At 30.7% G+C, this 19,583-nt stretch overlaps 2 protein-coding genes across 4 annotated transcripts in view; one reads left to right on the top strand and one right to left on the bottom strand.

Annotated features, from left to right (window-relative positions):
- Positions 1–19,583, bottom strand: part of LOC114335520 (centrosomal protein of 135 kDa) — a 268,776-nt gene that overhangs the window by 102,624 nt on the left and 146,569 nt on the right. The window lies entirely within an intron of this gene.
- The window catches only part of LOC114335521 (uncharacterized), a 92,460-nt gene continuing 73,977 nt past the window's right edge, over positions 1,101–19,583 (top strand). The window contains exon 1 of one of the 2 annotated variants that reach the window (XM_028285776.2): positions 1,101–1,629. In XM_028285776.2, the coding sequence (XP_028141577.1) occupies positions 1,606–1,629 (24 nt within the window). In that variant the 5' untranslated portion in view covers positions 1,101–1,605. Of the gene's footprint in view, positions 1,630–18,679; positions 18,964–19,583 lie in introns of those variants that run through there. The other variant, XM_028285777.2, reaches the window with a different exon arrangement.

Here is a 19,583-nt window from a genome sequence, read left to right as displayed (position 1 = left end):
CGTCTAAAAGAAATTCTCGAGATGAACTTTTACTTTCCCTAGAGATAATTCAAGACAATATCGCAAACAGATCACCACCATTTGTCCTTAACTTCGACGAAATATGTGACTTTCTCGAAAACACATTAAACGCAAAACATCCCGAAATAACCTCAAAAAACTATTCGAACGAAACAGCCGAATTAATTCAGATCCTTAATTTTGTTCACGCTTATACCCACAATTCAAAATTAAAAAATAATATAACTCGATTAAGAAAGAAACTAAGCCCCAATAATTTCTCTTCCACAGAAGAGACCGATGAAACACATTCTCAGTCAGAACTCGAAAATGTCTAATCTAACCCCTATATATTACAGTGGAATATCAATGAGTTCTACACCCATTTAGAACAATTAAAACTTCTAATAAACGAAACATGCCCTAAGATCTTATGTCTTCAAGAAACCCATTTTAAGCAATACAATATTAATCTTCAAAACTACCAATGTTTTCCAAAAAATAGAATAGCACAACAGGCAAGTGGCGGAGTAGCCATCCTTGTAAGAACAGACCTAGAAGCTAAGCCAATCACATTAAGAGTGTCCTCAATTTCAAAAAGAAAGAAGATCCCATAGAATCACAGACGATGACCTCAAGACAATCCTCACCAAAAAAGTTTCATCAGTGTTAACATATTTAAAAGACATCAAATTGTATAATATTAAATTAAATTGTATTATATATTTAATGTAATACTTTGTATTGTCATATCCACTAATAACCCTGCGCGGTTGATGTGGTTTTGTGTTTTAAATAAAAAAAAAAAAAAACTTTTGACTGGAATTATAACACAATTATAACGTTATATTTGGGACACACTATATATTTCTTCAATAAGAACTTTTTCTACCTTCAAACCAGTCTTCATCGACCCAAAAAAGGCAAAAAAATAGACCCACTCCTCCAGGACATCTGGTCCATTAAACGAAAACCAGACCTCCTTCGCGAATTGCATATCACCATACTTCGTTGTTGCATGCCTTCACAGACACAATCGACAAAGCGACGACACCTTCACCGTAGTAAGCGACACCTTCTTATAGTATACTTCCTCCATGTCTTCGCGCTAAGTCACAGCGAGATTATTCGAATATCGCACACAACCAAAACAAAAGTCAGACCGACCGCGTTACGAGATCTTGAAGTTACGTAAACATTGGGTCGTGATGGACGCCTTCTCAGAAGAACTCAGTCCCCCAGGATATATAATTCAAACGAAGAAATAAATAACAATTGGAAAAGAAAATCTGTTTGTCGTGTCGAAAATGGACGTCGTCGCCGTAGGGACGCCGATCATCTAGGTATTGATATGCTTGAAGCTTTCGGCCTTTGCGTTTGCGGTTGCAACAGATTGCGGCATTGAAAAGAGCCGATTGGAAGAAAAAAATCGGCGGGCATTTCCTAGTGAGAGCAACTGAACAACTAAAAAACCTTGAAAACAGTATTGTATAATCGAACGGAGCTGCAGATTTGTTTATTAGTGATGTCTTCTTGTGCTTGTGATACCGGTGGATGATGTGATTTGTATTTCAGTTTTCAGCGGGAATTATTTTACAGACAAATATGAGAAAAATCTTTGGAATACAGGTAATTTTTTATTATATAAGTATTAATTGTTTTATGCGTGGGGAATGCAGTTATTTAATTATTTATAATGAAAAAATCTTTGAGCTCAGTCGAGCTTTCGGAAATTTTATTTCCTTGTTCCAGACATTCTAAAAATAAAAATGTTCACATTTAGATAAAACTTAAAAAAACTTACTACCTACTCCTTAGTTCAGGAACCGAAGCTTTTCACCTCGCAATTTTTACAGAATGGATTGATTTGCTTGAAAATTCGAGAATAAGTAGTGGATAGTCCAAGAATCAAAATCTATATGATAATGAAAGGCGCTTTTACCATGGGGGTGGTTGCCACCCCATCTGGGCGTGGAAACTTTTTATTATATTTTGACCGCAAAAGTTGATAAAAACATTCATTCTAAGAAAAAAATGTTCTTACATTTTTTTGATAAAATTAATAGTTTTCGATTTATTCGCTATCGAAAGTGTTAGTTTTATAACGAAAAAATCAATGTTTTTCGATAATATGTACTCATTTACGATTCACTCAATTTTTGCCGTACAAAAGATTTTTTTTAACCAAGTTCTTGGGAATTAAATAACCTACAATTTCATATTTAAACATTTTTTCGTATCTCTGATGCTAATCTTTCAATTCTGAAGAAAATTGCATTTTTTACCAAACTACAAAAATTCGTTATTAGCTTTTAACTCCAGTTTTTTAAAAACTAATCAATCTAAGCCAGTCCAACTTCTAGAATCTATTAATAATACATAAATAAAGAAGAATGAATAAGGCCAATGACTAAAAACACCGCTAACTTACAATATTATGCTTCCAATTGGATTTCTTATTAAAAAAAATATATTGATTTTTTAACCGAAACTTTTTTATTTTTTATCTTAGAAAGTTTAGTAAAAAATAATTTTGTAGGTTTTTACAAGATCTATGAGCCTATTAATATTAAATTTTTTTAAAACCCTCAGTCGCAAAATCAGGTGACTTTGAAAGAGTTGGTAAAGGTGGTTTTTGCATGTGATTACAAGTTTTAATTTGTCAATAGCTCACTCAATTTTTGCCATAGAAAAAATTTTTGCAAACCAGCTTCTTGGGAATTAAACAAGCTACAATTTCATATCTAAACATTTTTTCGTATCTCGGATGCTAATCTTTCTATTCTGAAGAAAAAGCCATTTTTTCCAAACTACAAAAATTCGTTATTTGCTTTTAACTCAATTCTTTTTAAATACTAATCATTCTAAGACCTTCAAACTTCTAGAACCTATTAATAATAAATAAATAAAGAATACCAAATAAGGTCAATGACTAATTTTAATTAGGGTGGTGATTAGGGGGTTGATTCTGATCACTATTTCGCTGAAAAAAATAGGGACTGACATACTTTTCATTATAAGTCACTTAATTTTTGAGCTAGGGACTTGTTTTTTTATTTCTGGATATATGTAGATATTTTTAAATGTTTTAAATTAGTTTGAAAAAGTTATCCTCAAAAAATGCAAAGTTTTTCCGTTTTTTGACTTTGAAACTACAATATTTAGCATTTGACAAAGAAGAGCTAACATATAATAAAGTATAGCTCGATTAGTATTGGTCTTAAAGAAAATTTAAAAAACGGTTTTGTTTATTTTTTTTAAAAGGTACATTTTTGTTAAGTAAAGTTGTTTTGATAAAACGAAAACTTTTGGAGTTATTAGCAGAAAACTTATTAAAACATTGATTTTTTCGATATAAAACTAACACTTTCGATAGCAAATAAATCGAAAACTATTAATTTTATCAAAAAATGTATAGAACGTTTTTTGTTTATAATGAACGTTTTTACCAACTTTTGTGGTCAAAATATAATAAAAAATTTCCACCCCCGACATGGGCGGCAACCACCACCATGGTAAAAGCGCCTTTCGGCATCATGTAGATTTTGATCCTTGGACTATCCACTACTTATTCTCAAATTTCCAAGCAAATCGATCCATTCTGTAAAAATTGCGAGGTTTTGTCCTATTTTATGCTTCATTACTTGGACTACCTGGTTACAAAGTAATACCATTAGTTTTTGATAAACAAGAAGAACTAAAAAATAACATAAAAATAAACGTAATACAATTATTTTCAAATTACACAAAATAAAAATAATCTTAATAAAATAATTATTCAATATCAGTCGGATATCACTCAAATGTTTTGACTGCTACAATAATTCTGGAGGCTGAGAAAGAAATTAACGAAAAAAAAAACAATGTATACAAAAATTATAAAAAGGAGTAAACAAATCTTAAGGTAAAATTAGTAGTAATAATGAACTAACAATAAAATACGGGTAGATAATGCAACTAACTATTATTTTTTAGAATTTGTTTTTTTTAATTCTCCTTTGTTACTCCTTTATTAAAAATTTATATAGTTGATGAGACAAAATGGTATTATAAATTATGCATAAATTATTGATGGCAGATCTCTTATTATGTTTTGATCCATTTCTTTAGTCCAGAAAGCCACTGAGCATCCGCTAGGAAAAATATTCCGATTCGGATTTTTTGCACAATGTTACTCAAAAAGGACCCCTTTTAACAAATTTGCATGTTGCCAGGTCCAAAAGTGGGTCAAAATTTTTTTAAACGTTTTTTTTGTTTTTGTCTTAAAATTATGTTTTTTGCATCGAACAAAGTTTTTTTTGGTTTTTTGGATCATTTCAAACAGAAAAGGTCTTTGATGACTTTTCTCTAAAGTTGATAGTTTTTGACATACAAGCGCTTAAAAATTTAAAAATTGCGAAATCGGCCATTCTTAATCCTCATAAACTATGTGAAAAACTGAAAATTTCGATGTTGCCAAGGTAAGAAGATATTCTTTTACCATCGATTGATGAAATCTCGAAGAGTTTTTTGCAATACAATATCGAAAACCCCATTGTTTTTTAAATCAAGGGCAATCAAGGGAGCTTGATTGGCAACCGTTGCATGTATTGTATAATATGTAACATTAGTAAATATATGTGCGGAAAAATATTTCGATTCAATTTTTTTTTCACCATCTTGCTTAAAAAGGTTCCCTGTTAACAAATGTGCATGTTGCCAGGGTCAAAAATGTGTCAAAAAAAATTTTAATCAATTTTTTTAAACTTAAAATTTTCTCCGATTACATATATACACATGTAACGGTTGAAAATAGTGTCGCTCCCGCTTGATTAGCAATTAAAAAACAAAGGGGTTTTCGATATTGTATTGTAAAAAGCTCTTCGGGATTGCATCAATCGATATTCTTAGAATATCTACGTACCTTGGTATCATTGAAATTTTTGGTGTTTCACATAGTTTTTGAGGGTTAAAAATGGCCGATTTTGCAATTTTTAAAATTTCAATCGCTTATATCTCGAAAACTATCACATTTACAGAAAAGTCACTTAAGGTCTTTTCTATTTGGAATGATCCAAAAAACCTAAAAAAATGGTCCGATGAAAAAAATTAGTTTTAGGAAAAAACAAAAGTTTAAAATTTTTTTTTTGACTTTTTGACCCTGGCAACATACAAATTTGTTAAGAGGAGATATTTTCATGCAAGATGGTGAAAAAAAATTAAATCGAAATATTTTCCGCACATATATTTACGCATGTTACACATACATGCAACGGGGTTTCGATATTGTATTGCAAAAAACTCTTCGGGATTTCATCAATCGATGTTTAAAGAATATCTTTTTACTCTAGCAACATCGAAATTTTAAGTTTTTCACATAGTTTCTGAGGGTTAAAAATGGCCGATTTCGCAATTTTTAATCGCTTATACAGGGTGAGTTTTTAGTGCGGGATCGGTCGATAATTCCATTACGGTATAGACTATCGAAAAAAGTTATTTAGAAAAAATGTAGGCATTGATATTCTCCACGCTTGGAAAATATGTCCATTTCTACAGGGTGATCAATAATAGCGTGGTATATCAAACATATATTTTTTTAAATGGGACACCCTATATATTTTTTCATATTTATATTCCCCTCATAATTCTTGTTCATATAATATAGGGTTTTCCATTACTATACAGAGTATTTAACAAGTTATGACCATTTTTATTTCGAAATCCCTATGAGATTAACACCCTGTATATAAAGAAGTAATTCATAGACAATAATTTGTTTTATATAGTAATATAAACAATATACTGTAGTTTTTAAATAAGGTCCAATTGAAATCATTGACAAATGTTTGTATACAGGGTGAACTACAAAACCAAATTACGATTTCCTCTATTTTTTTAAATGGATCACTCTATATTTTATTTTTCAAAAATATTGTATTTATTATACTCTTTCATTTTTATATAGCATTCCCTATATATCTAAACTGATTACTTTCCGAGATATTTTTAGTTTTCTTCAACTTTCGGGAATACATTCAATTATTCTAGTAGAAATAAGTTGGTATTGAATGATAATTAAACAAAATTATTTTTATTCAATAAATAACTAACACAAAATATAAACCATAGCAATATGCAATGAATGTATCAATAAATGTGATATTAAAGAATTATCATATTTCCCTAATATATAAGAATCATACAATTCCTACAAAAAAATATAGGTATCTTGTGTATAATAAAATTACGAGATTATTTTCGTTTAATAAACAACTCACACAAAACATAAATCAAAACAATATACAACTAATTTAATAGTTTTTAGATTATTATATCAACAGCATTCTAAGCCAAGAAGTTTTTAGTAACACATTCCTAATTGCAGATTGTGACCCGCAGTTATTAATAATAGAATTTTCATAATAAATTTCATTAATATGCATCAAGAAATCCCTATTTTGTTAACACTCAAACTAGGTGATCTATAAATGTTTAAGGTGATATTGTTAGAGATTATGTGATTGGTCCACTTTTGACGGTTGAGGTTTTTATACGACGGTGCTCCAGTTCTTCCAAAATTAATTTTTTTCAAGTGGGGCTATATAAAAAACCTTGTATACCAGAAGCATCCAACAACGCTTGATGATATGAAAAATAGAATAAAAGAAGCTTTTATTAATATTGACTTACAAAAATGTTAGAAATGTGGCTCGGTCATTTGAATATCGGTTACAAAATTGCATAGACGTTGAAAGTGGTCATTGTCAACATTTACTTTAGACTACTTATATCCTTAACATCACATTAATTGGTACATTCATTAAATTTTGTTATGGTTTATTATTTTTTTGTTAGTTATTTATTGAATGAAAATATTTGTTATATTATTACATAATACTTATTTGTTAAGTTATTTATATTTAAAATAATTGAATGTATTCCCGGCAAATGAAGAAAACTAAAAATATCTCAGAAACTAATAAGTTTAGGCCTTGTGTTTACGTATAGGAGATGCTATATAAAAATGAAAGAGTATCATAAATACAATATTTAAAAAAAAAACAAAAATATAGGGTGATCTATTAAAAAAAATTGAGAAAATCGTAATTTTGTTTTGTAGTTTAAAAGTGCTTATAAAATGAATGTTCTACTAAAAAATTCTTGGCTTAGAATGCTGTTGATATAACAATCTAAAAACTGTTACATCAGTTGTATATTGTTTTGATTTATGTTTCATGTAAGTTATTTATTGAATAAAAATAATCTTGTTATATTATTATATACAATACAAAGTTTTTCTTTGTAGGAGTTTTACGATTCTTGTATATTAGGGAAATATGATAATTTCTTAATATCACATTTATTGGTATATTCACTGCATATTGCTATGGTTTATATTTTGTGTTAGTTATTTATCTAATAAAAATAATTTTGTTTAATTATCACTCAATACTAATTTATTTCTACTAGAAAAATTGAATGTATTCCCGAAATTTGAAGAAAACTAAAAATATCTCGGAAAGTAATCAGTTTAGATATAGGGAATGCTATATAAAAATGAAAGAGTATATTAAATACAATAATGTTGAAAAATAAAATATAGGGTGATCCATTTAAAAAAATAGAGAAAATCGTAATTTGGTTTTGTAGTTCACCCTGTATACAAATATTCGTCAATGATGTGAATTGGACTTAATTTAAAAACTACAGTATATTGTTTATCTTATTACATAAAACAAATTATTGTCTACGAATTAGTTCTGTATATACAGGGTGTTAATCTCATAGTGATTTCGAAATAAAAATGGTCATAACTTGTTAAATACTCTGTATAGTAATGCAAAACTATATATTATATGAACAAGAATTATGAGGGGAATATAAATATGAAAAAATATATAGGGTGTCCCATTTAAAAAATTATATGTTTGATATACCACGCAGTTACTGATCACCCTGTAGAAATGGACATATTATCCAAGCGTGGAGAATATCATTGCCTACATTTTTTTTAAACAACTTTCCTCGATATTTTATACCATAATGGAGTTATCGACCGATCCCGCACTAAAAACTCACCCTGTATGTCAAAAACTATCAACTTTAGAGAAAAGTCACTAAAGACCTTTTCTGTTTGAAATGATCCAAAAAACCTAAAAAAACTTTGTTCGATGCAAAAAAAATAATTTTAGGAAAAAAACAATGTTTAAAAAATTTTGGACCCATTTTTGGACCTGGCAACATGCAAATTTGTTAAAAGGGGTCCTTTTTGAGTAAGATTGTGCAAAAAATCCGAATCGGAATATTTTTCCTAGCGGATGCGCAGTGGTTTTCTGGACTACTTTGAATTCTCTTTTATGTAAATTAATTCCCCTTTCCAAAATTTATATCAATAAAATTTTAGTAAATATTAATAAAATTATTGATTACTTATATTTATTACCTTTTTTAGTTTTTATTGTACTGTCTTTTTTAGTAAGCACCGCCCAAAAATTATTATAATTATTTCAAGATAAAAATATCTCTGTTGACTGTTTATTGTTATGTTGCTTTTTATATACAGGATGTTTCATTAATAATTGGAAATATTTTAACTGTAGATTCCAGGGCTAAAAATATAACAGTTTAACCCAATTCACCTAGTCCAAAAATGCTTCCTAAGGGAGCTAGAGCTCTTTGAAGATGGCGTCTTGTAATTATTTTTTTAATACCTCCAGAACGCTTCTATTTAGAAAAACTGTTTTTCTCAAACTTGTTTCCATTCGGCAATAGTCACTCGAGTCCTGCGGACAAGGGCGCCCATATAAAAATTTTTAGGGGGGGCCAAACGTGAAGATGTTGCACATTACATTTTGTATATTTCGGATGACAATATATACACTAGACGCTCTCTATAACGAACACGGATATAACGAGGTTTCGCTTATAACGAGGTACATTAGGTGTCCCATGAAATTCCTATTGAACTATAACGCTCTATAACGAGGCATATTTGGTTATAACAAGGAAAATTTAAATCGAAGAATACTTGTTTTTACCTGTTTTTAGCGTTGTAATGGTCATAAATAAATAAATGCCCCAACTACCTGTACATAGAAATGCCCAACATCTGTCTTATTATCGAGGCCAGTGCCGTAATAAACTCGGCCACCTGTAATAAACATCTGCCTGTTTATCGACCGATATTGAATACTACAGGAAATTTACAATTTATGGCGGCGAAGTCTCATATTGTTCACTGTTCAGGTTGACCATCCACATCTAATAAACTACGTAAGAGGCATCAAAACATTTCAATATTATTATTGTTTGATATAACGAGATCCGCTTATAACGAGATAATTAATCCACCATTTCAGTTCTCGTTATAGAGGGAGTCTCCTGTAGTTTAAACCACCTAAAAAACCTAGTTTGAACCCTGTTGTGAGAAATTATTCATACATTTAAACACTAGACCAAGTTTTTAAATGGAAATGTCATGGGTACCTCAAAAGTTGCACCTCTCTTTAAAACCCGGTTGAAAAGAATACAATGCTTGCAAAGTCTTCCCTTCAACTTTGGCGAGCAGACTAACCATGAGTATGTGTCGAACCAAGTTTTTACTTTAAAATCTTAAAAAGGAGCCCCTTTATTTTTGCAGATTTAGAATCCTTATGAAAAATAAGGCACACATATTCCAAACATTTTTAGAATCGTTGATAGATGGCGCAAATAAATCGCATTTTCCGAATATAGCGCCATCCGTCAACAATTCTAACAAAGTTCGAATAAATGTTACTTATTTTTTTGAGGAGGAAACTCAATCTGCAAGAAAAAACGGGGGTTCCTATTTAAGGTTTTTGAAGTTAACTCTCACCCCACCTCCAGAGTGTGGAATGAAAAATCCTGTTTGGTGTCATTCTATAGATTTTTGAAAAATATTAAACACGTGTTTTTTAGTTTTTATTTGGAAGTATATTTCTCGAGATATTAGACCGTTTCTATAATTTTGCTACGGTATCACGATATACCGTTTTTTCCGATTATAGCGCTATGTATCCACAATTCGCAAAATGGCTCGAATAAAATTTGCTTATTTTTACAAGGAAAATCCAAATCTGCAACAAAAATTAGGGGTTGCATTTAAGATTTTAAAGTTACCCCCCGCTCCACACCCAGGGGTTGAAGTGGTGGACTTGTTTAGTGTCATCGCATAGATTTTTGAAAATTATTGAACACGTATTTTTCAGTTTTTCGATCCGATGTTCATTTCGCAAATTATTCGACCTTTCCGCTACTTTTGGGACACCCTGTATATAACACTCATTCATCATGAAAGATCACCTGTTTTTCATTTAAATAAAATTGTTCTGTTCATCATAATGCACACTTTAAAAATAATCTACTTACTAAAAAAATACTTATGCAAACTAAAATTTGACTATGTTCAATAAACTTAAAAAATTATTTTTCAGTATGAATTTATTTCGAAATATAAAATATAATTACTTTATACCAGTTCTCAAAGATTATCGGTCAAAGATCGGATTTCTTGCTGATATGGTTTTTTTTTGCAGTATTATAAATGATTCATTTAATTGATAATTTTGGGTGTCGATTACAGTGTATATATGTTTCCCACGCCTCTAATCTCTTTCAATGTTTTCGTTAATAGCATACCGTGATTGTGGGAAATGTGTATTATGCACATTCTATATAGACCACTGTCGCAGACACAAAGATTTTCTTAAACTATTAATAACTACCCAATATGTGAATTTTTTTTATTAATAAATATGTTGTTTCCAATTTATCTCTCAAAATTATCCAATAATTTTTTGACAAAAATACGTTTATGTAATATAAATTTAATTTTTGTTCTTTCCCGAAAAGCTAGGGGGGCCACGCCCCCCCCCCTGCCCGTGTGTATGGGCGCCTATGCCTGCGGACTCTTGCGTCTATTACCAGGCAACAAGTTTTCGAAAAACTGTCGCATTATTTTCAATTTATTTTCACTATCTTGTGATATTAATGTTAGTAATAATTTTTGATAATTACCCGTCGTCAAGTAGCGCGGCATATGTCATTAGTTGTTATGCAAATTTAAAATTAAATAAACATTAAGTGACATTAATCACAATTAATGTTCTACAACTTGTCAGAGTGAACACCATGAGCAGACTTAGCAAATATTCAGACGAACATGTCAATAAAATATTAGTTAAAATGCTTAAAAGTACAGTTTTATTCGTTAAATAATTTTACCGAGTTACACTCGACCTCTTAAAATTATCGATTTGTATTGCCCTCGTGACAATTTGACATAATACTGTGTCATTCGAGATACAAATCGGTAATTTTAGAGCTCTTGTGTAATTACAAGTGAAAATTCAGCTTATCCATTTGTTTTGTTATGAGAAGATTGGCTAGATAATAATTCACTAATAATATTACGACCTTTTTTATATGACGTAATAATGCACTAATAACATTTTCTTTTCTTGAATTAAAGCTATCATAATGAGAAGATATTAACTGTAATAATATTATGTCACCTAGACAACTAAGTCCCTGTAAGCCAAATTCCCATAAGAATAATTTATGTATTAAGAGCGAAAAATTATATTATTGTTCCAAAGTAATTGATAATTCGTATAGTGCAATCACTGAAGGTTTTCACCTCCGGTTTCGTTGAACCTTTTCATGAAAATTGGTAAGTAGTTAGAAGATACCTCAAGCAATAAAAGTGGCATGATGCCAACTTGCGCTTTTACCCTAGGGGTGGATGCCACCCCTTCTCGGGTATGAAAATTATTCTATTAAAAACAACCTCATAAATCGATAGAGGGACAAATTCTAAGCAAAATTTGTTGTATCAAGTTAATAAAATAAATCAATACTTTTTGAGTTATTAAAGATCAAAGATTATAATTTTTCGTGAAAAAAATGCATGTTATAAAACGGTTTTTCATAAATATGTAATTCAAAAACTATCAGTTTTTACAAAAAAGTTATTACCAAAATTGAATAAAAAATCAAATAAATTCCTTACTTGAAAAACCGTTTAATATTAATTAAATACTTAATTATTTCGTTGTAAAACGAAACAAGAGCCGTCCTATTTTTGGATAGTTCAGAGCCTTTCGAATTTTTTAAGGAAAAAGTGAAAAATAACACATAGGCCATTTCCACAAAAATTAAAATTTATAGTACATATTTCCTATAACAGTTCTCATTTTTTCTCATAACATCTACCTTTTTGTGGATGACGAAAAAAAATTATACATAAACTCTTGCGCAAGATGAAAAAACTGTATTGTAGCATCTGACGTCTCAAAGTATGAGAAGCGTCTCAAAGTATGAGCCGCATATGGTACAAAAGGGGCTCTCGGATTCGCATCAAGAATGCGTTTTTGAAGTCCAACAGGCTTTCCCTTCATGTTTGCCCCATTATCATAACCTTGGCCCCTAATATTTTTATATGTAAATTTAACTTTTACAAAATTTCTATCACAAATGTATATATCCCTTCCTCTGTACAGTCCAGTATTAGATTAAACGCAATAAAACTTCCCTTAACTTCGACCTTTTTTATGTGGTCGACAACATACCTCAGAACAAGACTAATAATTTAATGAGTATGACTAGTGTCTGGTGTACAATCTGGTGTACAAAATATTATTTCTTACTTTAGACGACATTAATTAAACTATTTTATTCTGTATTTGCATACCTAAATAATTAGTCATTTTAACAGATTTTTTTCTGCGTTACACAATTAGTCCAAGTAATTATAGGACAAAACCTCGCAATTTTTACAGAATGGATCGATTTGCTTAAAAATTTGAGAATAAGTATTGGTTAATTCAAGGATCAAAATCTATATGATGCCGAAAAGCGCTTTTACCATGGGGGTGGTTGCCTCCTCATCTCGGGGGTGGAAATTTCTTATTATATTTTGACCGCAAAAGTTGGTAAAAACATTAATTCTAAGCAAAAAACGTTCTATACATTTTTTTTGACAAAATTAATAGTTTTCGATTTATTCGCTATCGAAAGTGTTAGTTTTATATCGAAAAAATCAATGTTTTCAAATGTTAAATATGTCAAATATACCTTTTAAAAAAATAAACAAAACCGTCTTTTTTAATTTTCTTTAAGACCAATAGTAATCGAGCTATACTTTATATGTTAGCTCTTCTTCGTCAAATGCTAAATATTGCAGTTTCAAAGTCAAAAGACGGGAAAACTATGCATTTTCCGAGGATAATTTGTTGAAACTAATTTAAAGTATTTAAAAATATCTATCTCCAGAAATAAAAACAGTCTCTAGCTCAAAAATTAAGTGACATAATGAAAATAATGTCAGTCCCTATTTTTTTCAGCGAAAAAGTGATCGGAAGCAACCTCCCAATCACCACCCCAATTAAAATTAGTCATTGACCTTATTTGGTCTTCTTTATTTGAGGAATTATTTAGGAATTTTTGTAGTTTGGAAAAAAATGGCCTTATCTCCAGAACAGAAAGATTAGCATCAGAGATACGAAAAAAATGTTTAAATATGAAACTGTAGCTTATTTAATTCTCAAGAACCTGGTTTGCAAAAATTTTTTCTACGGCAAAAATTGCTAAATGCTAAAACCACCTTTACCAATCCTTTCAAAGTCACCTCTTTTTGCGACTAAGGATTTTAAAAAGATTTAATATTAATAGGCTTATAGATCTTGTAAAACCCTACAAAATTATTTTTTACCAAACTATCTAAAATAAAAAATAAAACAGTTACGGTTTTCCGTTTGGAAGCATAATAATGTACGTTATCGGGGTTTTTAGTCATTGGCCTTATTCATTCTTCTTTATTTATGTATTATTAATAGATTCTAGAAGTTTGACTGCCTTAGAATGATTAGTTTAAAAAAACGGAGTTAAAAGCAAATAACGAATTTTGGTAAAAAATGCCATTTTCATCAGAATAGAAAGATTAGCATCAGAGATACGAAAAAATGTTTAAATATGAAATTGTAGGTTATTTAATTCCCAAGAACTTGGTTTGAAAAATTTTTTCTGCGGCAAAAATTGAGTGAACCGTAAATGAGTATTATCGAAATATATTGATTTTTCGATATAAAACTAATACTTTCGATAGCGAATAAATCGAAAACTATTCATTTTATCAAAAAAATGTATAGAACATTTTTTGCTTAGAATGAATGTTTCTATCAACTTTTGCGGTCAAAATACAATAAAAAATTTCCACCCCCGAGATGGGGTGGCAACCACCCCCATGGTAAAAGCGCCTTTTGGCATCATATAGATTTTGATCCTTGGACTATGTACTACTTATTATCAAATTTTCAAGCAAATCAATCCATTCTGTAAAAATTGCGAGGTGAAAAGCTTCAGTTACTGGACAAACTTGGCTAACTAAATCAATTTCAACAGCTTTTAGAACATTTGTATTGTTCTCACTTTCTCGCAAATATAAATCGGTAGTAACTTTTAATTTAAAATTAATTTTTGTTTTTGTGTTTTTTATTGCAATTTTTGGCCCTGGATTTTGGCGCCCTATAGGATGGCGCCCGTGTGAATTGCATACTTTGCACATATGGTAGCGGGGACCTTGCCCATGTCCATTTTTTGGGACTTTTTTGGAAAAGCTATTAATTGCAAATGGCCCATTTCGCATCAAAAAACCCAAAAACATTTCAAGACTTAGAAATTTAAAAAATATATTACAATGATCATTAGTTTTACTGAAGACATTATGAAAAGAGCTCTTGAGGGAGAAACAGCAGGAATTAAGGTCAATGGAACGCTAATTAACAACATTATATATGCGGACGATAGGTACTATCATAATAGCGGACAACCTCCAAGACCTCCAAAAGCTAATGAACAAGATATGTAGTTGTGTATGGAGAAGACATTTAAAAAATATATTACTATGATCATTAGTTTTAATCCTGTTGTTAAGTCATTGAAACTAAATAAAAACTACTAATAACATTTAAGGAACTTTACTGCTTGTTTATGTCATTTAAGATATATCGTCGTGTTTTTCAAAAACATTTCCTGGTTTTTACAGTACGTGTTCTATAAATATCCAATTATACTACAATAAAGGGTATGACATAATGATTTACTTAAAAAGAACATCATTACATACTGTAAATCTTCACTTCACTGATATGTCAATGTAGAACATGGTAAATGTAATTTCGAATATTATGGTGTCAAAATTTTGGGTCGAACTGATTCTCGTATTTAATTACGTGATATTATTAGCTATGCTATTTGTACAATTATTATAATATATAAAGTATTCATACAAGTTTAAAGAAATTTTGCTAGTATTGGTTTGCATTATTTATTTATTTAGCTTAAGGTGATACAGTAGCGATCAACAGGTAGCAAAAACGCGTTCCAAGATTGCGGCTGTAATTTTGAATATTTTTTCGAGATATTTGGCACACGTATTCGTAATATAATAAAGAATGGCGGTACAGAGCCCAATTTGAAAAATATATTAATATGTGGAAATTACTCTGTAATTAAATGCAATATTAAAAAAAACGAGCCTGTACCGCCATTAGGAAGAACAAAAAATACACTTTCTTCAAATAAACTTTTTTATCCGATGCCTAGATTTTGTGTCATTTTGGAACTACTAAAATTTTTTATTTCATTAGTAGTTCCAAAATGACACAAAATCTAGGCATCGGATAAAAAAGTTTAGTTAAAGAAAGTGTATTTTTTTGTTCTTCTTAATGGCGGTACAGGCTCGTTTTTTTAATATTGTATTTAATTACAGAGTAATTTCCACATATTAATATATTTTTCAAATTGGGCTCTGTACCGCCATTCTTTATTATATTACGAATACGTGTGCCAAATATCTCGAAAAAATATTCAAAATTACAGCCACAATCTTGGAACGCGTTTTCGCTACCTGTTGATCGCTACTGTTTCCTCTTAACAGATATTCGAGACCTAAGACTTTTAAAAGTTATAATCCTAAGTCACACAAACTACATAACTTAAAAACAAGATAGGTAAAACCTTACACTATTTAGTCTATTCGATAGTTCGAATATAGGCCTCTCCGACTTCCTTCCATGCTTCTCTGCCTCTTGCCCGACGTTATCACGTTGGTCCTTCGTCTTTACGTGCTATCTCCGCGACGGAGGTTGGCAATCACCATGGCTATTCTGATCTTAGATGCTTCTGATCTGAATAGTTCGGTTGATGTGCATCCATACCATTCCCTCAAGTTACGCAACCATGCGATTCTTCTTCTTCCTACACTCCTCTTGTCCTGGATTTTCCCTTGTGTAATTAATTGAAGTATGTTGTATCTCTCATTACGCATAACATGCCCCAGGTATTGCAGATTTCGTATCTTGATGGTTTCCAATATTTCCATTCTTTCGTTTACTCTTCTCAGGACTTCGTTGTTTGTTACATGCTCGGTCCATGATATCTTCAGGATTCGTCTATACACCCACAGTTCAAATGCTTCCAACTTTATAGTAGTCGACGCGTTAAATGTCCATGCTTCTATCCCGTAAAGCAGAGCCGAGAAAATATAACACCTTGCCAGCTTAACTCACAAGTCTAATTTCTCTTGCACAAAGTACCTTTCTCATTTTATTGAAGTTTGTTCGTGCTTTCTCTATTTGAACTTTGGTTTCTTTGGAGTAATCGTTTGTGTGATTAACTATTGTGCTAAGATAGTTGTAGTTTTCAGCTTGTTCTAAAGTTTTACCCAGGCTTTCATCATTATTTTGTGTTTTTGATAATTCATATTCTTCTCCATACACAACTATTTTGTTCATTAGCTTTTGGAGGTCTTGGAGGTTGTCCGCTATTATGATAGTATCGTCCGCATATACAATGTTGTTAATTAGCGTTCCACTGACCTTAATTTCTGCTGTTTCTCCCTCAAGAGCTCTTTTCATAATTTCTTCAGAGTATGCATTGAATATATTTCTTTTAAATAATTTGTTTATTATATTCGTTTACAAAAAGTTAAATATATTATTTTTCTACTTTGATATTTTCTTTTATTAATTTATAACTTAGGCAACGCTGTTGTGACCAAGACGTAACTACGAAACGAAATATTTTGGTGGCTCTACCTAGTTCTGCCCGCTTATATCTTCTAGCTAGTTAGTTTTAAGTGTATAATAAATACATGTCTCTTTGTTGCTCTCATTAAAGTCGCATACCAACGATAACAAATTACCCAGTCTGTATGTATTTCTGCACTAAGCATTTGCGAGTATATACATATTCGGGTAGGGTAAAAAATATTTCTTGTTGAAAGACTTAAACAATAAAGCCTTTAAAATAAACTATACTTTGGTCGCTAATATTACTTCTGCTCCCTTTATATGAGAAAATCACCAATTATCATAAAGTTTTGTTGCCGTTTCTAATTATCACCAATTATCATAAAGTTTTGTTGCCGTTTCTAATTAAACTGTTAATTTTTGAATGCAAGATACAGTGCACAACAATTGAACAGTTACGATAGATAATTTCCTTGCTTGATTTATTACGACAAACATAAACAATACCCCTTTTGTTGATTAAATCGACTGATTAAAATTTATCGTACAATAATATAACAATCAATAAAATACTTGCAAGCATAAATAAAGGCGGATCATAAACTTTTTACTCTAGGGGCAGTATAATAACAAAAATGAGTCAGTTTTTAACATAAACTCCGTATATACATATTAAAGACAGTTAGATTTCAATACGACGCGACGTTCAACCACGACTTTATCCCTTATGCCTTTTTGTGTACTGAAAATGTCATATGAGACAAGCAAAACAGGAAATTTAGAGTTGAACCAGGGTGCGTTTTACGGAAAATCGAGATATCCTTATTTAAATCAGAACAGAAATTCTAAAATAGAATCACTACTCCCTTATCGATTCGTAACATGGCACACAGGAGAAAATCGTCGCAGCACATGCGATTTTCTTTACAAAAAAAAAATTCAATTTTCACGCAATTTCCCTACGAAAGCCTACAGTTTTCACATATTTTACTCTCGTTGATTTTGTCGTAACTTGCAAGAAGTTACAAACGTTTTTATTTTTAATATACAGAGTATATTTTTATCCTGTATATTTATCAATCCACGGTATAATCCTGCTTGATACTCTGTTGACACCCATTGTATCTGACTTGTGTGTGTTAAAAGCATCAGAAACTGTAAAGCAGATGAAACCCTCGTTTCAGATGTATACCACAAATATTTCAAATTAAAAATCTGATTTCAGATTTAACATAAGATGAAAAAAAATTGCTTTTTCACAAAATTTCAAATTTTTGAAAAAGGAATTTTCCCAAATTTACAATTTTTAATTCGGAAGGCAGTAACTTTTATCCGAACCTGTATATCATAAAATATTTTTATTGTTAACAGAACCCATAAATGAACTACATTTTAAAACATCCGGACGAAAATGTTGAACATCTTGGAACCTTCTAGGTGAAAAACACTTTTGGTATTTGTTTATTTAATGAGTTAAATCAAATCGCCGGTTAAGTGTTTTATCTTTACCTGGAAAATAATGCGTATTACAATTTTCTTCTCCTATTGGCTGAAAGAAATGATTCGATGTTTGCTTCCTAGCCAATGATGCTTTGCTGCGGCGATGTGTGAGAAATATTTGTCACTCCAGTTTACCATACTGCGGAATGTAGTCAAATTCTATATCCCGCCAGTCAGGCGGAACTGGATGTACGGCTTTTCGCCGATGTTTAAGTTTCTTTGGCAGTAGTTATTGTTTTTAATAGTAAAGCAGTCGATCGGCAAAGTTGTTCTTCTAGTATGCCGATTAAATAGTGTTTTTGTGGTTTATGGAGTTTTGGTAGGAGCAGGATAGCTGTAATTTTTTAAAAAAATTTGTTTATGTATCTTGCAGCAACAGATGAATAACTGAGCTCAATATTTCGATTTAGAAAACAATAGAAAGGATGAAAATGTAAGCGGTAGTTCGTTTGGTGTTTTTATTTGTACCCAACACAGTGCAGTGCTAGTGTTTTTGTTTTGAAGGGGAACATTACGTAATTATTTTGCATGTTTTATCATCATTGTCCTTATTTTTTCTTTTCTTCAATTTTATTTTTATTTCTGAGCTAGTAAAAATCGCCCTCTACAAATACCTCTACAAAATACTGACGACTCTACCTTATCTAATCTATAATAGTCTAAGAAAAGTGCAGGGTAAATTGAAGATGGAATTACAAAAAAAATGTATGTATGTCTTTGTACTCACTTATAATGCCCAAATAATTACGGGATCTGGATTTCAATGCATATTTTTTATAATTCTAGTATCAAAGTTGCGAGTGGCGATAGGCGTGGTTAATGACAGTATCGATTTTGGGGACGACCCAGAAATAGTAGCCTAATTTGTTATATTACTATATTTTTATTATTATCGATAATACTGAGCATTTTGAATAAAATCATCTCTGATTTTTATCTCTCGACCTGCCGCCACTGATTGTAGTACAGAATTAAACCAATAGAGCTTGAATATTTCAGTACGGCATGTTAAATGTTGTGTAAAAATGACCGGATAGTAAATTAAAAATATTC

Source organism: Diabrotica virgifera, chromosome 3, assembly GCF_917563875.1.
Source record: "Diabrotica virgifera virgifera chromosome 3, PGI_DIABVI_V3a".
NCBI lineage: Eukaryota > Metazoa > Arthropoda > Insecta > Coleoptera > Chrysomelidae > Diabrotica > Diabrotica virgifera.
This window is presented reverse-complemented; position numbering and strand designations above follow the sequence as displayed.